A 23,963-nucleotide genomic window follows, 5' to 3' on the forward strand; every position below is an offset into this window, starting at 1 on the left:
TGGACACATACAAGTTCTTTGAACTCACAATCTGCTGAAAGATCATGGCATGCCATTCCAAAAATATTATGCACCTTACAAAAATAATATAAAAGCCCTACAAGATCAGGCCAGTACCCCGTCTTGAGTATCCTGTTTCAAACCGTGGCTAGCCAGATGCTCACAAGGGTGTGTGTGTATATATATATGGATGGATAGGTATTGTGAACTGCTTAGAGATCTTAGGATATTAAGCGGTATAAAAGTAGTATAAACAGAATACATAAAGTGAGCCTATCAAATACATATCAAAGCAATTTAGCAATCCTTACACCCATACTATGAAATATACTATCATACCCAGATTACAGAGACCCAAGGCAGATGATAGTATGCCAGAGGCCATGCATTCTTGGCTGTCATGACATTGAACCTGGGACTTCCCAGCTCATAATTCATGCTCTTAGCCACTACACAAAGCATAAACGTAAAGTAACTCATACTTTGTGCTCGAAGCTCAACTAGCTCATCATTAAGGGAATCCACAGACTCTTCAAGCTGTCTTTTCTTCTGTTCCACATTCTGAAGATACTCTGTAAGTGACTTGATCTTGGCTTCATGCTTCCAGGATGAAAACAGGATTGATATCACAATGTTATATATAAACAAATACAACAAAATGCGTGTCGGGGGAAGTATCTGCAGGGATACATTCTACTGTATTCATCTACAATTCATCACACACTACGTAGCTCTAGAAAGCATACTTATTCTATCTACGGTACACAAGGCAAAATCGTTTACAGTGAATTACTCCTCCAGAATAATGAAATGTTATTAGTCTCTCTCTTCCTCAACATTTAAAGTACAACTAGCTTGCTCCAACATAAAAGCTGTAAGAGTAAGTGTTCTTTAAGAGAACCTAATGATACACTATGGGGCTGACATAACAAAAACTTAACTCACAGTCACGCTTGAGAAACCTAGGCCCAGAATATGGAAATCTGTTACTTGACATCATTGACCAGCTTTTTGAAGTTCAGAAGAACTAGTGTTTTTTTTGCCAGTGATAGGAGTAGCCTGTACAGTTGTTGCCTTTGCATATTAATCATAACAGACTCTCTACAGCAGCAAACCTTTGCAGCCCCGATGGAAATCTAGACCCTGTTAAGTCAGCCAGCCATTGAGGAACATGTTCCATATAAATTTACTTTACACACATCAATAGCTATAATCCCAACCCCACTGGAAAATATCATTTTAAAGCAAAGTGAATTGTTTATGTCCAAACAACTTAATTCTAATATTTTCTGGACCAATTCAGGCAGAACAATAACTTATAGGGAAAAAGTAAGTGTGCTGCTACACTCTGTTCAATCACTCCTGCCTGGCTCATCCTGCAAGCGGGAGCAGCTAAACTAATCTGGAAGCCTCTGACTGTGGCTGGTTCACTGTTACAACCAAACTCGGATCCCTGATTTGTTCTCTTAACAACCCAAAATGATAAACCAGGATTTGTTCTTGGGGTATCTTTACGTTAAGCAACCACCGCCACCCCCCCGCATCCTTACTGGGGCTTTCTGCTTTCGGTTTCTTTGTGGGATTAGGATGGGCTCCTTTACATGGCAGACATGTGGTTTGAATTGAGGGAGCGCCTCCCTCCCTGGCATGAGTGCAAGGCAGCGGGGGGGGGGGGGGGTCTTCTTTTCGTAGCTTAACTTGTGCTGCACTGTTTCCTTGCAGCTCCCAGGAAAGCTATGACTTACTTCCAAGTAGACATAAGATTGTGTGGTATGTCTGCAGTCCTAGGCACACTTACTTGGGAGTAAGCCCCAATAAACTCAATGGGACTTACTTCTGAGTAGACATAAGATCACACTGTAGGTCTGCTACCCTTGGCACACTTACTTGGGAATAAGCCCCACTGAACTTAACGGGGTGCACTGAATCAACAGACAATGCTGATTCTGAGCTTGGTGGGGTGGCAGATCATACCTGTCTCCCTTCGCTGCAGGGGGGCATTTTACCCTCTTTTCCCTCCAATTGGTTTGTGATTGAAAAATGTGCTCAAGCATTTACTTGGCAGACACACGGTCTGAATGGAGGAAAGTCCTTCCTCGGCAAGTCCATAGCGCTATGCCAGCATTACACACTGCTATGGCGCCATTAACTTGTATTACTAGCTTATCTCTGATCTTTTTGAAAGTGGGATAATGGGGGAAATACGCAGGACATGTCCTGGAGGTGTAAAGGACCCACAAACTTCCATGAGTGAATAATCACAAGCGTGCAATAAATCACTCATGTAGAGACACCCTTGGCTTATGATTCTAGCAAGAGAGGAGAGGAGCATGCTGGTTCAGATGTAACACTAAAAAACCACAACAGAGGCTTCCTGATTTATCAAGCCACCCCTGATGACGGGAACAGTCAGGCAGGACTGACTGAGCAGGATGCACAAGCATGCTTGCTCATTCCCCACTAAGCCAAAATTCTACAGTATTTTGAAAAAAAAATTATTTTCTAAATCAACCCATTAGTTAAGTAAAATAATTTCCTTCTTTTCTGACATTTAGGCTTTGAGTGCCGTTGCTTATGTAGCCAAGATGGCACTACTCCATGCACAAGAGAAAAGTAAAAGTAGACTTGGAGGAACCCCAAAGTTTGCAGAGGTTTACAAAATATTTAGAAAAAACCCTAAGGGGGACCCCAACAGAGCTCAATACAGACTAGGCATGCTCGGTGGCAACGAATTGCTGTTGGCAGTGTGGGACAGAAAACTGGAGAGGGGAGAATGGAACGGAGTGGCTAGAATCCTGAATAGCAGCACTCCACATGGTAACATTTGATTGCAGGTCCCACTTCTATTAATAATCTTAAATTTACAGTTACTTATGTATCATAAAACAAACTGCTAACCCTGGAATCGAGAGGCAGAAATGACTTAATTGACAGAGCCAAACCACATTTACCTGTGAGATAAGAAGCTGACAGGCTGCCAGCTCTTTTTCATTTTCTTCCATTTTCTTATTGCTTTCTGTTTGCGTACTTTCTAACTGCTTGCATCGTTTTACCATAGTTTTCACTTCAGATTTCATTTTACTGATGTAAAGTCTTGCAACTGTGAATTCCTCATCTATCATGCCAGTTCCTTCTGGTTGCTGAGAGGGAAGAATTATTTAGTTCCAAACATTTGAAATGTTCGCAAATGATCTGCAACACATTCACAGTTCAAGGTATTTCCATCCTACCAGTGTGCCTACCAGATGACTTGTTTGTATGGAGACCTACTTTATATTAGGATTGCGTCAAAATGATGACCTTTCTCCCCCAAATTTGCCATCCAATTTGCACGTGACAGATTTGTGGGGGAGGTGCACTTTGATTTTTTAAAAAAATTCAGGGGAGTTTACTTTCCAATTACGGGTGGTCACCACCTGCCATTTTCTCCTCAAAAAGGCCCCTCCAAAAGATGCTATTATCACATTATTTCACAGGTATTTTTTGTGGTGGGTGGAAAAATAGCCTCCCAGAAATGTTTTGCTGCTTCCACTACAGGAAGTAGCAAACAACATTTTTAAAGAGTTTTTTTTAAGGATGTGCTGCTGTTCACCACCAATGGTTAAATAAGCACTCCAATACTTCCAAAATCATCCCCCAAATATTTCCTGTAAATTAAGCACAGCAGAATTTTGGGGAAGAGAAGCCAGTAACAGCCACACCTCATGCTTTTGTAGTATAATTATAAATGACATATTCTATTAATTAATATTCACCATCAGGGTCTATTGATTTAAAGCAGCAGGAAAAACATTAATTTAAATCACTGATTTAAGTCAAGTTAGCTACTGAAACCTTTTCATATATTTCCTGAACAATGGTGCAAATCTGACCACTAAACCATTATAATTTACAATTCAAAAATATTTAGTTTCATTCTTACAAGCAAGCTTTGCATCTCTTTATCTCATTGTCTATATTTTGCATGCTTTCCTTTTTTATGTACAGAGGGAATGTCTTCGGCATTTTTGATATCAGGTCTTTTGACTAACGTGCATGACAGTTTGAGGTTAGCAACGCCATCCTATACATGTCTGAGCAGAAATAAGCTCCACTGAGTTTAATGGGGCTTACTCCCAGGCAACAGGTTATAGGAATGCTGCTTAAGTATGGGAATACAGGCAGTTGCACACTGGACAATTTTGTCTTTTTTCTTTCCATTGTTGCTCCATTGTGCTTCACTCTGACTTGGCCCAGCCTTGCCCTCACAAGAACTAAGTAGGAAACAAAAATGTAATGCTCATGATTGATAGGTTGAAGCAAAGTTTGATAGTTACTGGGCAGACTAGAACAGTTTATTTTCATCAGATACAAATGAAATGCCTGCCTATGTTTGGGTAGAGTGTAAATAATCACATTTGAGAAATGAGCACATTGGTTCTTCATTTGGACAGAGAAGCCTCCTTTAACTCTATGACCTGGTTCTCATGTAACTGCAGTGTGTGCTGCTGCCATTTTGCATATGCAACCTCTAATCAAGCCAAATGGAGGTTGCTGCATTTTGTCTGAACCCAGGCACTATAGGTTAATCGTGGGTTAAACAACCCACAGTAAACCTACAATTACTTCTTAGGTTAAGTGTGGATTGTTTAATCCACAATTAACCTATAGTGTCTGGGTTCAGATGACACGGACCAACCTCTGATTGATCTGTGGTTGCATATGCAAAATGGTGGAGGCATGTGCCCGGCACAGTGTGGCAAACAGTGGGTTAATTAACCTATCATTTGCTGACATTACATGCGAACAGGCCCTATATATTGGAGGGGGGTGTTGATTCAGTTTAGAGATTAACCGTATCCAGGTATACTTCCAGATTTAATATTAAACTAGTTACTATTTGAGAGACTTGGCATTTACATTTAAAAAAAAATCAAAACTAAATTACTAAAAAACAATTTTTCTTATTGTTTAAAAAAACAATTCTTATCCACTGTGCAATTTTGTCTGTCTTAACAAACTCCTCTGGCTAGCTTGGCCCAGATCCACCACCACATAAGCATGAAAAAATTCTATCTAGCCTGTGTCTTTGCACATTTGACTTTAGTCAGAGAAACAGAAGCCGAAAGCTAAGAACTTTCAGGAACCAAGAACTGGTAATCTGGACAGAGCCAGTTTAGTGTGATGGAAAACTAAAACAAATACCGAATGGATTACCTACCAACATGTGACACTTGTGTAAGTGGGTACTATGTCTAAGTACGACAGAGCTATTAATTCATTTTTTTATGAGACTAAGGGTGCATGTTTTGACAGAAAAAAGTCCTACAACTTCCAGGATGCCCCAACCAGCCACGGCTTGGACATGGCTAGCTGGGGCATGCTGGGAGTTGTAGGCCTTTTTTCTGTCTAAATATGCATAGGATTGCTCCCTAAGTGTAAGTTTGCCATGTCCATGGTGAGACTTAATTATAACTGTTATTTTTTAAAATAAGAGAAACTGAGTATTTATTTATGATTTTTTCAAAAATCAAAAAATCAGATTTAAATCAAAGTTTTTTATCCATCATGTTGAATACACATACACAGGGAAACTCTGAGCATTGTTAATGCCAGGGTACGGGGAGGAAAAGAGACGGGGGAAACAAAGAAACAAGACCTCATGAGAATTTACTATTTTAATGTTTCATGATATAGTTCAGCTAACACTTACCTTCACATCATTATTTCCCACAGCAATTCCTATTTCTGCAAGATCTTTTAATAGAGATGCCATCATTTCAGTTGCCCTTTTTTTCTGGTGATTGGTCATTTCTTTAAGTTTCTGAAGTTCTGCATCTATACTAGCTAATGTTACCTGAAGCAAGAGAAAGATGCATCAAATAAAAAATATATAGTGCTAACAATATGAATATATATGGCTACCCAACCAATATTTTCAGCAGCCAGGGACAACCAAAGTATGTAACAGAATCCCAAGAACCAGAACTGTTATTAAAGTTGCTATCCCTTGTTTGCTGAAGTATGCATGTGCTTAACTCAAAGGTGTAGTTTTGTTTTTACAAATACATGCTTTCCACAATGTAGCCTAGAGAAGAAGAGGAATAAGAACCCCCAAAGAAGAGGCAATACAGTAGGTAAGATAAGCAAGGAGCAACAGATGAGGCATAGGTTAATGTAAGATTGGGAGGCTGAGTAAAGGGAACAACAAAAACCAAGACTGCAGAAACTTCCAAAAGGAAGATGAATTAATATGAATCAACAAGAAGTGAAGGCCATCTCTTAGCACTTCACAGCCAATCACTGTTGAATACTGGGCTATAGGGCAGTATTCTATTCTGCCCAACTGCTAGTGCAACAAGAAATCGTCGCTTCAGAAACGTCCAGAAACAAGTGGCAACACTACTTTCTGGAACAGGGTAAGTCAGTGGAACTCCCAGAAGGAGTTCCGGAAACTAGTGTGGTGCTAGTTTCCAGTGTTATTTTTGGAACTGCTAATCCCTGTTGTGCAAGAGGTCAGTTCTGCTTGCACAAGAGAACCTGCAGAGGTGCAGAATACTGCCCATAATGTTTTCCTTCCACTATAGAAAACTGCTACATTAATAAATCCTCTCACTTCAGAGTAATTACCTCTTGTAATTTTAAAGATAATTTTCCATTTATACAAAAAAGGAAAGACCTGCTAACTGTTTAGAGCCTTATTCAGGGATCAAACACCGATTGTCAAGCCAGCATGCACAACCTGCTGCTATGAGTGAGCGCCAATGACTCAGTGTAAAGTATATAGATTTCTGCTAGAGAAATGTATCTAGTTATATGAATTTTTTAATAGAGACCCATATTCAACACAAAAACACCTTGAGTTTGATCTTGTCCTAGAAAGCAGGAGATAAACATTGAAATAAAGTCGTACACACATGGCTCCAATATGTACACCCTATCCCCCCCCACCTCCACACACACAAAATGCTTTTTACCTTCAGCATTTGGTTCCACCACACAATAAATATCAATTTCAGGTACCCTAATGAATGAGCAACATCCATATTACTTCTTAGGTTTTTGTCGTCCATATATGCATTAATCCACCAAAAAAGATGGTAGGTTTTTCCATGGAAAAAGCAAAGCCTACAAGACTAGGTTAGTTACTTGCAGGTCTCTTGAGAGAAAATGGTTTGGCTGAGCATTAGCAACCTTGCTAAATCAGTTGCACAAAAATGAAACCCTAATGGCATTTGAAATAAACTAAATTAAATTTCAAAAAAATTGACTAAATACAATGAATATCAGATAGGTGACTATTAGGAAATGCTACAAAAAGTGACAGAAGGACAAAATTAAAATAGATGGAATGGTTTCTTAAAAATGGATGTGAAATGCTGCTGAACTATTAAGTAGCAGCTGATAAGATTTAGTATTACACTCATTCAAAATGGACCATTGTTACGTTCTTAGACTGACACTGTTCACTGAAGGTAAGATATAAGCTAACTCTGAGGATGTCAAGGTAACAGGCTTATTTACTAACACTCCATTTTTCCTTTCTAGATGAGAAATCGGTGGGGGGGGCACAATCTGTATTTGGGCTCTCTGCAGGGCAAGGGAAGGGAGGATTAGACCTGCCCAATTCAAATCATGGGGGCCCTGCCACTGCTTTTTAAGAAAATTATCTGGGACTTCAAATGCACAACGTCAATGTAGTGTGTAATCTGGCTCTAGGCTGGAGTGGACAATTTGTTTTCATTTTAAGGTTTGTTAGGCCACCTTTCAAGACATGGTCCTCTCAAGACTACTTACAGGCCAAAAAGTACCATAAAAACCAAAATTCCAGTAATATAGCACAATATAAAAACCATTACAAGTATCAACATTTCAAGGCAAATCCCATTAAACATACCTACAATCAATAAGCCCATTAACACACAGTTCAAAAAGACAAAATCAGTAAGAAACCAGTAGTCTAAAATGCGGCAGCATATGTTAATAAAATAATCTCCGTTGAAGGCCCTTTCCTTCAAGTTGCTAGGAGATGAATCCAACAATGTCTACATTGTTAGTGAGGAGGAAAGCAGTTGTGGCCATCTTGGATGTGCAGAGAAATATTTATAAGTGGTGCCAATTGCTGGAACACTGCCTCCCCCCCTCTGCATTTTCAGCCTCCTCGTCAATGCTGCCACAAACAAGGTATGGGCAGCCCTGCCACCATCCTTCCTTGAAGAGTAGAAACTGCAACTGATCATTGACATTTTCTCAAAGCCTATGAGCATGTAGATTTGTTTTATGCAACTTGAGGGTTGAAAATGTGATGGAAAGTGATGCTGAGGAATGGAAAGTTTTAAGGACCTCAAATATATTGTATTTTAACTTTCATGATGGTTCGGTCCTTAAAAAACACACACAACAGCCTCCTGTTTGAAGGTGGAATTTAATGTTTTAAGAATGGCAGGTTCTGTTAAGCACTATATGCTCTGGATGAAGAATCCTAAACTCCCATCTCTTTTTTCCACCAAGCAGAAGCTATGGAGTGCTGCACTGCTAGGCTTCTTGATGTGCCAGCGAGAATCAGACAAGACAGAACAAGTCCATGGTGCAACCCATAATTACGTGGAACCCTCTGGGAAGTTGCACATGGAGACCTCTGAGATCCATAGAGATATCTCAAAATAGGATGACTCAAACCTTGAAATGTAGTCGAGCAGTTACACAAGCTTGCATTCATGAATGCAAGGTAAGAGAGGCATATAGCTTATTATCCAAGGCTGAACTTAATACTTTTCAAGAAATAGCAGATAGCCAACACTATTTTTATTCTGTAGTTTTAATCTATTATATGTTATATTGTATATTGTTTTATTTTTGTGGTTTTATTTTTGTGAACCGCCCACAGAGCCGAGGCTACTGGGTGGTATCAAAATGAAACAAATAAATAAATCCTGTATTGTGTAATTAATACTTCAACTTACTCTAACTAATTTGTCTGTTTGAAAGCCTCATGGCTGGCAAATGCAGACTTCCAGGTTAAATAAAGATCTTCTAGCCTGGCTTTAATTACAATGCTACTAGTAGGAAGGAAATTAGAAGCAAATCTCTAAAACAAGTACTTATTTTCTGCCACAACAGTTCAAGACAGAGTAAAATTCACCATAGCAGAGCACAGTTTTGCAATGACCTATGTTTAGTTATGCTACCTATAGTAGACTACAAATATCCAACAGCTTTTTAAATATTCTCCAAAATTTCTATTAACTAATTGAGAAACCTAGTTATTTCTACATACAGCAGCACACAATTTCAGTTCTTACAAAATATATATTCTGTATTCTGTACCCTGATTCCTTCCTGGAAGCACAACACTATATTAAATGGAAAAAAGGACAATGGGCTAGATCCAGATTTAAGCTGGATCACCTGTGGTGGTTGAAGTGAAATTCCCTGCCCCCTCCTTCTCATGGCAGCCTCTCCAGCCCCCTAAAAATGCTACACAGAAGGCCAGTTCACACAATCAAGGAAGCCACTGTAGGTTATTTAAGCCACTGTGGGCTGTGGTATGTGTGGGTGACCCTTTTGAATATTTGTTGTGTCATCCAAGCCAAGGAAGTGGGGGTTGTGCAAGCATTAAACATGGCCTATTCTAGGGTTACGTGAGGGTTGTTTAACCCTAGCACAACTCCCACCACCCAGATTCAGATGACACAACAAGCCGCAGCTTGAATATTCAAAGACCACCCCGCACGCACCGCAGCTCACCATGGCTTAAACAAGCCATAGTGGGCCACTGTGATCATGAGAACCAGGTCAATTAATTAGGAGACTCTGCTGAATGGGGTGAGCTGTAGGGTAGGGTGATCCCCAAAAATTGGGCAGAGGGACCTTCCGCAAGCAGACCCTTCCTCTCCCAGAAGGCAAATCCTGGATCCTACCCCATATATTCACAATCAAATTTTGGAAATGGATTGCTGTATTAACTATTAATGGTCTGTACCCATACTCAATCCTCTTCTCCTCAGACTGACATCAAAGGGATTTCCTAACTAGCAGTTTTGAGAACCGATTAACTGCCTTATCCTTACGGATTCTGTGCATTTCAAAACAAAGCACAAGACAGCAAAATAAGAATTAAATAAGGTGCCAACAGTATCTTCAATTCCCAGTTAATTGCCAGCACAGCACCACTGTTGCCTCAAATGGGAGGCACAACAGCACACACCATGTTTAAGATACTTCACATGAAAGGATGAGAATACATGATTAAATTGGCTCAAACCCAAAGACTTTCAACTGCTAAAATGTACGAAGAGTTTTAACGCAACTAAAATATAAGGACAGCACACAATTTTATATCTTTGTGGCTATGTTTTTATCCAACAAAATAATGGCACATGGATGTGCATACAGATTTGTACAAATGGAGGCTAGTCTACTTTCAAAAACACAATTTTGAAGAGATTTTAAGTTGATTAATAGTAATTCAACCATGTCACCTGTCAACAAAAGAGTTATGTTACAGACACTTATCAGTTCCTTCTCCTTGTTTCTTACCGATTTCTGATTCAGTTCATCACTAAGCAGCTCATATTCCTTTGCCTTGTCTTCTACTTCCTGTGACTTTTGATCATAGTTGACAGCAAGCTCCTCAAGGGCTTGGAGCACTTCTTTTACCTCCTCTTTAGAGGCATCATTTTCAGCTTGAAGACGATTCAGTTCAGCTTGCATGTTGTCTTGGTCCCGCCTGGTAGATGCTAGAAGCTACACACAGAAATTATGTCAATTGTATGTATTTAAAACAGTTATTTCCTAAACTGTAAAAGTCACTTCGTCCATTTCAGAAATCTCAATGCAATTAACTGCCAACTGTCCTACTGCCAACTATCCTTTTTTGTTTGTAGAATAGCTAACCATTTCCCAAAAAGTCTATGTTTGGTCATATCGTAACTAGTCATTCTATGGCAAGATTCTGTAATGACACTGGCCACTATTTTAAATCCTGGGAGGCTCTAGAATTTCTAGAGATCTGCTATCAGTGGTGTTCCTGAAGCCACTACACAGATAAATTAATAGCAACTCTTTTGAAATTCGTGGCCTAATTTGAATAATATGCAACATCCTTCTAAAGTGTTTACATGCTGTGAAGTACTAATAGCGTGAGTTACATTTCCCATACTTCAGTAATGATATCAGCAGCCATATTCTTAACACCAACACTAACCTGTGCAAATATTTTCATTTAATGTCATTACTGTACATCATTTGCTCTGTACACAGTAACCAAAAGATAAAATGGTAAAGCTCACCTCTTCCTGATCCAACATTTGCGTTTTTAGCTTTTCTACCAGTTGACTCTGCTGATTGATTTCTTCATCCTGAATTAAAAAAGAAAGAAGCCCACACTCTAGAGTTCATAAAAAAATTGTCAGAGTTGATTAAAAGTGTTGACCCTGCCTCAAATTTAGAGAAAATGGTTATAATCTAAAAAAAACTTGCAACTAGTTCTGTCCTCATGCCAAGGAACAACCCCATTTTGAAAATGAAGGCACTTTACAATATTGCAAGGAGGTGCTCTTTAGATTCTGTTGAACTTCCGGACTGCATGCTCAAACCAACGATACACTGCCTGAAGGATAGCAATCCATATTAGAAAAATCTGGATGGTTAATGTAGATAGTGTGTGGCCGGAAATTTATAATGTAAAAGCACCCTTTTTTGGTTAGTACCTCCTTGAAATAAGCTCAAGTATAAATTTTAACAATTATTTTATTTTATTTTAAGTATTTTTATCCCACTCATCAATTAAAAAAGGCTCCCAGAATGGCTTACAAATCAACAATAAAAGGAAGAAGATAGTCCCTGCCCAGAGGTTTACATTCTAAAGAGACATAACATACAAGGAAAAGGGGATGGGGCAGGAAAAAATTAAGGAGACTGTCAGCAGGGCCGGTGTAATGACAGAGGCATACAATCATAGGCAGTATGATGCCACAAAAAGAAAGAAAATAGGATCTACAGATCAAATAGATTTGGGTGTTGGAAATGTGGAGGTTAGATGCTGATTACATGTATTATGGGGATGCCTCGAAGCAGAAAGTTATTGGAAGTTAATTTACCTAACAGAGTGAATTGATATGCAATATGATGTTTCAACTACACAGTTTTATACTGCATAATTAAACACTATATTGTTGAATTATGTTTCAGATGTTTTGAACAAAAGCTTGATTATAGATTTTTTAACAGCAGCCAGAATGGTCTTGGCTAAACTCAGGAAAAATTCAACAATTCTATCTATTAGTGGGTGGGTTATTAAAGGCTTTAGAAATTGCATGAATGGATAAACTAATGGTCATGGTACGTAATAGGCATGATTTGATAAGCAAATGTTTTTTTTTAAATGGCATCCTTTCATTCTGGATTTAGACAGATTGGATATTCTTGCATTTAGAAATCACTGGAGAACTGAAAAATGGAACTGTATGCTGATAAAGCTATATCTAAGAATGTAATAAAAAAGATTTAAAAATTGGAGGACAAGAAACTTTTTTATGAAAATGCTTTTCAATTTATTAAGCCACTGTATGACATTAGCCAACATAATAGTGGGATGGATGCAGACTTAGTCCCATACATTTCAGTGGGTCTACTCTAAGCATGACCATGACCAAGGCCTGGTTTACATGTAACAATAACCCATCAGTTTAAAAACCAATGGGTTGTCAGGGAACTGCACCTGCCTCTTCTGCTTCAGCGCAAACCCACAATCGCCTCCTTCATAGGTGCGATCGCATGATGTGCGAACATGGACCTCTGGTTTATTTAGAGGCCAAACAACTCAACCGTTACCCCATGGTTTGTTATTTTTAAACTCATGAGTTGTCATTATGTGTGAACAACCCCTAAGCCTAGATATAACCCACGGTTTCCTTAGCATTAGAGTTTCATTATTATTCTAGTATTCAATATTCATGCTAGAACACAGTTAATTTCAATCCGCTGCTGTCGATCATTAGCTTCTTTCCCTTCTACTTAATTCCCAGTGGAATGAGGTGCTATTTTTCTTTGTCCAGAGCAGTTTACAGTGCAATCCTATACATATCTACTCAGAGTAAGTTCCACTGAACTCAATGGGGCTTACTTCTGAAGTACCCTATGGAATTCCCTACCAAGAGATAAATGGCTGGCTTCCTCCTTGGCTTCCTTCTTCAAAACAGAAAAGGTGTTTAAAAACATACTTATTTTATCTGGCTTTTAACTGAAACGGTTTTATTGTACTTGCTGCTGTTACATATTTGAACTGCATTATATTTTCTTGTATTTTATTTTAATGGACTCATTTTAAAATAGTTTAAATGTATGATGGTCTTACATTGAATTTTATTGTTTTATATTTTAAGCCACCTTGGAAAGACTACAGTCTTGAAAGGAAGCAAAGAAATAATATCACGATCAGCATCACTGGGGTACAGCCTAACACATTTTAATTCTGAGGAAATACGGTACCAGATGGTTTAAAGCACATTAAAATGGCGGTGAGCTTCAAATGCATCTTGGACACATTTGTTTACTCAGGCTTTCCCTGACTTGTGACTGACCATGCCCCGTTTTACTGCTTGTTTTAACTTTCGTAATATATTTATAATTTTATATTGTTTTTACATTGGCTTTTATATTGTATCGTATGTGCGTTTTTTAATGTAAACTGCTTGGATATCCTCGGATGTCAAGCAGTATAGAACATACATGAATGAATGAATAAATGGCATACCTTATCATCTAGCTGTTTGTACAATTTAGCTATTTCTTCCTCACACTTTCTCCTTTCAGCATCAGTAAAATTGCCAATCACTCCAATAGTCGCAGTTGGAGTATCATTAGTAATAGTAATATCCTTATCCACAGCAAATGCTTCCAAATTGGCTTTTTCCTTGTCAAACTGTTCATCAACAGGTACAGTCTCTCCTTTAAAACAAAAATCCCCAATCATATCACAATTTGCTGAAAATAGCTGTACAAATTCACTCAATATTAGGCCAGCTAAGTTAGCATGAGAATTTCACTGAAAGATGATTATTCACATTTGTGAGTCTGATCTAGCCACACACAAAATAGCATCTACTGGGTTAAACACTGGAGCTCTGATATAACGCAGGGTTGTTTTTATAGTGTATTACAACTGAAAGTTACATGGTTTGAATCACATTCAAGTTATACTTATGGGACAAGTTAGTCATTGATTTAAATGGATCTTCTCCAAGTATGACTTAACCTAGATCCAATCCAATGTCTTGATCTGTTATAGTGTTTTCAAACAGATTAACTAACATGCAGAACTTTTCGTTTCAATGCTACACTGAAAAAAACCTGCAGTATTCATTTGAATATCATTGAAACAGGCTTGAAGAATACTTTAAATTCCTAGGTACAAGCATCATGTTAGACACCCATACACACACAGGCCTGGGATTTTTCCAGACTTGCAACTTTAGATTAATTTGCCATATGGCAACACAGAATGTCTTTATTCTACATATTAGACCAAAAGCAAATGTGGCATTGAAGATCTGTGACAAAACTCACCATTACGCCATCTATTGAGCTCATTTTCAAGCCACTGAATGGTGTTTCGCAGTGTCTTGTTTCTCTCTTTTTCTCTTTCATACTTTTTCTTCCATTGTTCTGCTGTTAGTTCTACATTAACACACACTGTGTTCTTGATAGTCTTGGCTCTAGAAAGGCAGATTAGAAATTATTATATAAAATATTTCTTGGCCACCTTTCAGAGCAGACGCCCTCCCAAGGTAGCATGCAACAATAAGACATATAATAAAAACTGATTCTGCCTTAAAAAGCAATAAAAACACAGTAAAAACAGCAAGAAAAAAAACAACGACAACAGCAAATACATCAAGGGAAGGCCAAAGAAAATAGTATATTTTCAGGGCCTTCTTAAAATCCTCCAGTGATGGTGTCTGGGAGACTCCCAATGGCAACTTATTCCAGAGATGTGGGGCCACTGTGGAAAAGGCCCTCTTTCATGCGGTCCCCAACCCAACTCCTCTCACAGGTGGGAAAATGAGGAGGGCCTCTCTTGTTGATCTTAGAGTGTGGGCTGGCTGGTATGGGTGAAGTAATTTGGTCCCAAACAGTTTAAAGGTCAAAACCAACACTTTAAATTGGGCTTGGAAACACACTGGCTACTAATGCAGCTGGCACAGTATAAGTGTTATATGATCGAAACAAACCGCCCCGAGCAACATTCATCTGGCCAGCCAGATTCTGCAGCTGAAGTTTCTGAAGCATCTTCAAAAGCAGCCCTACATACAGCACATTACAGTAGTAAAGCGTAGACATCACTAGTGCATGGATAACTGAGGCAAGTTCCATCCCCTACAGACGGGGCCACAGCAGGCGTACCAGCCTAAGCTAGTAAAATAGACTCCTGGACATCCCAGCTCCTGGGCTTCCCCAGTTATCACAGAGTCTAGGAAGACTCCCAGACTACACACTCGGTCTCAAGTGCAACCCCATCGAAAACTAAATGTAAGCCTCCATCCAGAGTAGCTGGTTTCCCAACCCACAGTACCTCCGCCCTGTCTGGATTAAGCTTCCACCTCAAAATGGCCACCAGACACTGGTTCACGAGTTCGACAGCCTCCCTAAGATGTGTAGATGGAAACAAAAGGTAGAGCTTAGTATCATCTGCATACTGATGACACTTCAGCCCAGACCTCCTAAAGACTTCCCACAGAGGTTTCATGTAGATGTTAAAAAGTGTGGGGGACAGAATGGAATGTTGTGGCACCCCATAGGCCATGGGGTGGAACAAAAGTCCCCCAGCACCACTTTCTGAGACCACTCCTCCAGAAAGGACCGGAACCACTTTAAAACTGTGCCTCCTAAGCCCAACCCAGATAAACAATCCAGAAGGACACCATGGTCGATGGTACCTGACTGGAATGGATCTAAGTTATCAGTATAATCTAACACTGCTTGGAGTTGTGAGGTCTTCTTGCCCAAGAATGGCAAATTTGATATCAGGTGGTAGGTTGTTATCCGAAACCAGAGGATCTAGATTTGGTTTCTTCAGCAAGGGCCTCACCATGCTTCAAGGAAGCATTAATCACCTCGGAGGTCTAGGTACCCAGCCCAGCATTGGCTGATTACACAAGCCAGGATGGACAAAGATCTAAAGACCAAATAGAAGACATAAGAACATAAGAATATAAGAAAAGCCAGACCAAGGGTCCATCTAGTCCAGCATTCTGTTCACACAGTGGCCAACCAGCTATCAACCAGTAACCCACAAGCAGGGCATGAGCGCAACAGCACCCTCCTATCCATGTTCCCCAGAAACTGGTGAACATAGGCTCACTGCCTCTGGTACTGGAGGTAGCACATCGCCATCAGGACTAGTAGGCATTGATAGCCTTCTCCTCCAGGAATTTGTCCAACCCCCTTTTAATTTAAAGTCATCCAAATTGGTGACCATCACTACATCCTGTGGTAGTGAATTCCATAGTTTAACTATATGCTGTGTGAAGAAGTCCTTCCTTTTACCTGTCATGAATCTCCCACCAATCAGATTCATAGAATGACTTCAGGTTTTAGTATTTTGAGAGAGGGAGAAAAATGTCTCCCTATCCACATTCTCCACACCATGCATAATCGTGTAGACCTCTATCATGTCTACCCTTATGCTCCTTTTTTCCAAGCTAAACAATCCCACCTGTTGTAACCTTCTCTCATAGGGGAGATGTTCCAGCCCCTTGATCATTTTAGTTGCCCCTTTCAGCACTTTTTCCAGCTCTATGATGTTAGGGGCCACGGTGGCTTAGTGGTTAAGATGCTGAACTGCAGACCGGAAGGTTGGCAGGACAGCAGTTCGAGACCCAAGTGCTGCATGATGGAGAGAGCTCCTGTCTTCAGTCCCAGCTTCTGCCAACCTAGCAGTTCGAAAGCAAGAAATTGCAAGTAGATAAATAGGTACCGCTTCAGCGGGAAAGGTAACAGCGTTCCGTGCACCTCGGTGTTCAGTCATGCCGGCCACATGACCACGGAAGCGTCTTCGGACAGCGCTGGCTCTTTGGCTTAGAAATGGAGATGAGCACCACCCCCTAGAGTCGGACACGACTGGTTGGGGACACCTTTACCTTCTTCAGTGAAGGAGATCTTTACCTTGTCATGGTGCTGGAGCTTGAGCACCTCAATGACATCATGAGCTAAACCGTGAAGGGACACCCAAGACGGGAAGGTCATGGCAGAGAGGTCAGACTAAATATGATCCCTGGGGAAGGAAACGGCAACCCACCCCAGTATTCTTGCCATGAAAACTAAATGGATGAGTAAAACCAGAGATATGTCGGTATACCATCGGAAGATGGGACTCCCAGGTCGGAAGATGGTCAAAATGCTACTGGGGAGGAACAGAGGATAAGTTCAACTAGCCCCAGATGTGATGACGCAGCTAGCTCAAAGCCGAAAGGACGGCTAGCAGCCAATGGTGCTGGTGGTGAACAACGAATCCGATGTTCTAAAGATCAACACACCATAGGAACCTGGAATGTAAGATCTATGAGCCAGGGCAAATTGGATGTGGTTATTGGGGAGATGTCAAGATTAAATATAGACATTTTGGGTGTCAGTGAACTGAAATGGACTGGAATGGGCCACTTCACATCAAATGACCACCAGATCTACTACTGTGGACAAGAGGAGCACAGAAGAAATGGAGTAGCCTACATAATTAATAATAAAATGGCTAAAGCAGTGCTTGGATACAATCCAAAAAATGACAGAATGATCTCAATTCGAATTCAGGGTAAGCCATTTAACATCACAGTGATCCAAATATATGCCCCAACCACAGATGCTGAAGAAGCAGAAGTAGATCAGTTCTATGAGGATCTGCAGCACCTACTGGATAGTACGCCAAAACAAATATCATTTTCATTACAGGAGACTGGAATGTTAAGGTGGGTAGTCAAACGACACCTGGAATTACAGGCAAGCATGGTCTGGGAGAACAAAATGAAGCAAGGCATAGGCTGATAGAATTTTGCCAAGACAACTCACTGTGCATAACAAACACTCTCTTCCAACAACCTAAGAGACGACTTTATACATGGACTTCACCAGATGGTCAACACCGAAATCAGATTGACTACATCCTTTGTAGCCAAAGGTGGCGGACATCTATACAGTTGGTACAAACAAGACCTGGAGCTGATTGTAGTTCACATCACAAACTTCTTATTGCACAATTTAGAATCAGACTAAAGAGAATAGGGAAGACCCACAGATCAGTTAGATATGAGCTCACTAATATTCCTCATGAATATGCAGTGGAAGTGAAGAATAGATTTGAGGGACTAGATTTAGTAGATAGGGTCCCGGAAGAACTATGGACAGAAGTTCGCAACATTGTCCAGGAGGCGGCAACAAAAAACGTCCCAAAGAAAAAGAAAACCAAGAAGGCAAGATGGCTGTCTGCTGAGACACTGGAAGCAGCCCAAGAAAGAAGGAAAGCAAAAAGCAACAGTGATCAGGGGAGATATGCCCAATTAAATGCAAAATTCCAGAGGTAAGCCAGAAGAGATAAGGAATTATTTTTAAACAAGCAATGCGCGGAAGCGGAAGAAGATAATAGAATAGGATGGACAAGAGACCTCTTCCAGAAAATCAGAAACCTCGGAGGTAAATTCCAGGCAAAAATGGGTATGATCAAAAACAAAGATGGCAAGGACCTAACAGAAGCAGATGAGATCAAGAAAAGGTGGCAAGAATATACGGAAGATCTTTATAGGAAGGATAATAATATCAGGGATAGATTTGACGGTGTGGTCAGTGAGCTAGAGCCAGACATCCTGAAGAGTGAGGATGAATGGGCCTTAAGAAGCACTGCTAATAACAAGGCAGCAGGAGATGACAGTATCCCAGCTGAACTGTTTAAAATCTTGCAAGATGATGCTGTCAAGGTGATGCATGCCATATGCCACCAAATTTGGAAAACACAAGAATGGCCAACAGATTGGAAAAAATCAACTTATATCCCCATACCAAAAAAGGGAAGCACCAAAGAATGTTCAAACTATCGAACAGTAGCACTTATTTCACATGCCAGTAAGGTAATGCTCAAGATCTTGCAAGGTAGGCTCCAGCAATTCATGGAACGTGAATTGCCAGCTGTACAAGCTGGGTTTAGAAAAGGCAGAGGAACTAGAGACCAAATTGCCAATATCCACTGGATAATGGAGAAAGCCAGGGAGTTTCAGAAAAACATCTATTTCTGTTTTATTGACTATTCTAAAGCTTTCGACTGTGTGGATCATAACAAATTGTGGCAAGTTCTTGGTGGGATGGGGATACCAAGTCATCTTGTCTGCCTCCTGAGGAATCTGTATAACGACCAAGTAGCAACGGTAAGAACAGACCACGGAACAACGGACTGGTTTAAGATTGGGAAAGGAGTACGGCAGGGTTGTATACTCTCACCCTACCTATTCAACCTGTATGCAGAACACATCATGCGACGTGTTGGGCTTGATGAAGCCAAGGCTGCAGTTAAAATCGCTGGAAGAAACATTAACAATCTCCGATATGCAGATGATACCACTTTGATGGCTGAAAGCGAGGAGGAGCTGAGGAACCTTATGACGAAGGTGAAAGAAGAAAGTGCAAAAGCTGGGTTGCAGTTAAACCTCAAAAAAACCAAGATTATGGCAACCAGCTTGATTGATAACTGGCAAATAGAGGGAGAAAACGTGGAGGCAGTGACAAACTTTGTCTTTCTAGACGCGAAGATTACTGCAGATGCTGACTGCAGCCAGGAAATCAGAAGATGTTTACTTCTTGGGAGGACAGCAATGACAAATCTTGATAAAATAGTTAAGAGCAGAGACATCACACTGACAACAAAGGTCCGCATAGTTAAAGCAATGGTATTCCCCGTAGCAACCTATGGCTGCGAGAGCTGGACCATAAGGAAGGCTGAGCAAAGGAAGATAGATGCTTTTGAACTGTGGTGCTGGAGGAAAATTCTGAGAGTGCCTTGGACTGCAAGAAGATCAAACCAGTCCATACTCCAGGAAATCAAGCCAGACTGCTCACTTGAGGGAATGATATTAAAGGCAAAACTGAAGTACTTTGGCCACATAATGAGAAGACAGGATACCCTAGAGAAGATGCTGATGCTAGGGAAAGTGGAAGGCAAAAGGAAGAGGGGCCGACCAAGGGCAAGATGGATGGATGATATTCTGGAGGTGACGGACTTGACCTTGGGGGAGCTGGGGGTGGCGACGGCCGACAGGAAGCTCTGGCATGGGCTGGTCCATGAAGTCACGAAGAGTCGGAAGCGACTGACCGAATAAACAACAACATGATGTCTTATTTTAGGTATGGTGACCAGAACTGGACACGGTATTCCAAGTGTGGCCGCACCATAGATTTGTATAGGGGCAGTATGACATTGGCAGTTTTATTCTCAATTCCTTTTCTAAATATGCCTAACATGGAGTTTGCTTTTACAGCAGCCGCACACTGGGTTGACATCTTCATTCAGCTGTCCACCACAACCCCAAGATCTCTTTCCTGTCAGTCACTGCTAGCTCAGATCTCATCAGGCTATACTTGAAGTTGGGATGTTTTGCCCCAACGTTTTGCAAAGAACGCCTCAGTCCTCCAAGCAGTTTGTCCACATCCTCAGGTTGCATAAGCAAAAAGGTATCCATAACATGACTAGATGGTGCACTAGCCCCATCCATCTCAGACTCTGTCAAAACAATGGCATCCAAGTCAGCATGAATACAAGTCATTTTATCTATAAAATGTCCAGCAAACGGCTCCCAGTGGGCCCTTGAAGGTTCAAGTTGTGTTCTAAAGCCTACAGAGGCCTTTAACCACTTGAAAGAGCTCCTCTGGACTGAGCTGTGCAGATGCAATGGTGGCAGAGCAGTAAGATTTATTTGCCGCCATCACCACCAGAGAATAAGCTCACAAATGGATTTTTACCTGTGTTCAATCGTGCTCATTATGAGTCTTCTGCCATTTGCCCTCTAACACAGTTGTTTGATCACCCTCAGCAACTCAGAATACTAAGGAGCTGACACAGTTCCATGACTAGGCCGAGGATGTTTGGGAACCATCATATTGATAGCCCAGGTCATCTCCTCATTCCAAGCAGTGTCCAGGACCTCGACAGGACCATCAGCTAAGCCTGCAGGAAAATCTCCAAGAGACCTCAGAAATCCATCTGGATTCATCAGTCTCCAGAGGCTGATCATCAAACTTGGTTCCCTACCCCACAGTTAGCCTTGCTAACTGGATATAGGATGACTTGTCAGTTCACATGGCAATTCAGTTTTGATCTGTGCCAAGGATTTCAGCTTTGATCTGCAGTTTTCTTAATTAAAGCAAACCTCTAGCCTATTTTTCTTTTTTTGCCACCTCTATGCAGCTTCAGAGAGCCGCTATACTTTCTTTAGAACGTCCTATCTAGGCACTTAATTCATCTTGCACATGATTCTGGCAGATGAAGCAGCACAAGGCAGTCACACAGCAAGAAACTGTAATGTTAGGTGCATTAGATAACAGTATGGTTGTAACAGAAAGGAGGCAAAAATATTTCAGCTGACAAAACTAAATGCATCAACAGTTACTCTGCATGCCAATACTGCATCAATCTCAAACAATAAATCCCAAAAGGTACATCATCCCTCCATTTGTAGAGCTCTATAATGACTGATGCATTGAAAAGGAACTTAACTTACAATCAAATATTGACAAGTTTTTAAGAAACATTGTTAGAGAAATGGTCATTTGGCAAGGATATGTTTGTTTTTATGAGTATGCATATGGGCCATGAGTATGAACAGCAGCCTATTAGAACTGCGTGGGAAATCCAAGATACACTCGTTTCCATGGGAACATACTTACATCTCTCTTGCTTGTACCCTATGGCTATGCTCTTAAGCCTGTTACTCACCTTTGACCAAACAACAGTGTAGATTTTGTTTCAGATTCATTGTAAGATGATGGAGAGCAGCAAATGACAATTGTAGTTCTACAGTTGCCACCTAGTGAATCTTGTAAGATTCTGGTCATTTTACTATCACGATATGGAACATATGTCTGCAAGAAAAAGTTTGCCTAAGTTTAGTTTACAAAACTTATATGAATATAATTAAGCTTTTAGTAAGTATTTTGCATAGTCAAACTATGGGCAGTGGAAGATATTTAATACATTCTCAACCTGAGATACACTGAATGTCTAGTTTGGTATGGTATTTTGAAGTAAGACATTCTACATAGACGCAGTTTGCACATCACAGTGGCTTGTTTAAATTGGCGACACATGCAGGGCACCACTAGCCAAAATGCCAACACAAGTGCTGCTTGTTATGCCATCCAAACCTGGGCAGCATGACTTGTTGGAGGGGGAAACAACTGTAATTAAATAATTTGCACCAAATTATGTTTTCAAAATAAGGGATACACTTACACTGTTTTCAGCTAAAGCAGAAATGACATTTCCAAGAGCTGACAAAGACTTGTTGATGTTCTTAGCTTCATCCAGTACAGCACCTTCTGCTCCTGTTTTACTAACCTAAAATAGGGAGTTTTAAGAAAGCTTAAACAATCAATTTTTATTTTATGAATTCTGGCCTGTATCTAAATTATCATGCATAACGTGCAGCAATCTTTCCTACCCTCCTTTCCACTGAAGTAGCTTAGCCCCTACTCTAGAAGCTGTTCCTGAAGGTGAAGTGAAGGACTAGCACACCTGCAGAGACCACATGTAGCCACAGGTCATTACGAAAGCAAAACTCTAATACGAGTGCAAAAAAGGCATACGGAAATGTAAGTGGCCTAGCTAGTTAATATGCTATGTTACAATTTTAAGTCTAGGGAATCAGTCAAGAAGTCCAGAGACTTAGGAGAAATTCATTTATATTACATTATCTCTGCAAAATGAAATAGCAATTCAGGAAAATGTCTGACCCGGTTCGTACGATCAAAACAAACTTAACATAATGCAATCCATATGGTACAAATCCTTGGAATTTTATGTCCATTAAGGATAAACTCAAAATCATACTATTTTTCTGAAATACTTCCTTGTTTGGGGGGCAATTCTTAAAGCTGCTTGAACCAAACTGCTTAAGAATTTTCTAGGTTTCCACAAGTTGACATGGATCTTACATATTTGGCCAGCTTACACTAAGCCAGAGATAAGCAACCTTGCACCCTCCAGATGTGTTGGACTACAACTCCCATCAGCACCAGGCAGCATGGCCAATGGTCAGGGATGATGGGAGTTGCCCTCCAGATGTTTTGGACTACATGACATTGCCTACCCCTCTTGTAGACAAATTTGACACTTCACACCCCTGGGTTCATATAGGGTATAATCTACCGAGTCCCCTTGAAATAGCTGCAAGTCTCAGAAAAAAGTAATTAAGGTCTAAGTTTAAAGGAAAATGATCACTAATGGACCTGTCCTCAAATACAAAAGAGCCTGCAAAGGGAATACGACAATCAATTCCTTCCTTGTTGCTTATAAAGGTGGCTTCTTTTTCCTAATCACCAATATTGCTCCCATTGCAACTCTTCATCTGATATTTATTGTCCCGATTTATCATTGTATCTTTTTACTTCCTTGGGGGGCCAAGTTCACCAATTTTCAGGCCAATACACAGTTCTAAATAATCTACTCTAATAAGGACAATAGACGGATGATACTTTTATGACTAAAATGTATTTATTATTTTGTTATTTTTAACATTTATCTACAGCCTTATCTGTAATCATTCCCTCAAAAGGGCTCCCTTGCAGATCTTAATACTTGGGCAGGTTCATGAGAAGGGCAGTCCCTTAGATACCCAGGTCCTAAGCCATTTAGGGATTTAAAGTGGTTTCTAGTGCCTTGCCTACTTTTTGCCTGATGTCAAACAAAACCTCCCTTGCTCCAAGGAATGGGGGAAATATAACAAGGGTCC

The 23,963-nt window shown here is 40.4% G+C and overlaps 1 protein-coding gene across 1 annotated transcript in view; it reads right to left on the reverse strand.

The window, feature by feature from the left end:
• KIF5B (kinesin family member 5B) overlaps positions 1-23,963 on the reverse strand; it is a 58,571-nt gene that overhangs the window by 12,506 nt on the left and 22,102 nt on the right. The window contains exons 9-17 of the mRNA XM_084859183.1: positions 22,466-22,570; positions 21,950-22,095; positions 14,548-14,696; positions 13,736-13,929; positions 11,271-11,339; positions 10,519-10,725; positions 5,693-5,836; positions 2,952-3,140; positions 483-600 (exon numbers count right to left, since the gene is read on the reverse strand). Coding sequence (XP_084715309.1) covers positions 483-600; positions 2,952-3,140; positions 5,693-5,836; positions 10,519-10,725; positions 11,271-11,339; positions 13,736-13,929; positions 14,548-14,696; positions 21,950-22,095; positions 22,466-22,570 — 1,321 coding nt within the window. The remainder of the gene's footprint in view (positions 1-482; positions 601-2,951; positions 3,141-5,692; positions 5,837-10,518; positions 10,726-11,270; positions 11,340-13,735; positions 13,930-14,547; positions 14,697-21,949; positions 22,096-22,465; positions 22,571-23,963) is intronic.

Source organism: Heloderma suspectum, chromosome 5 (assembly GCF_057233095.1).
Source record: "Heloderma suspectum isolate Gila_16-S chromosome 5, 16-S_ref, whole genome shotgun sequence".
Lineage (NCBI taxonomy): Eukaryota > Metazoa > Chordata > Lepidosauria > Squamata > Helodermatidae > Heloderma > Heloderma suspectum.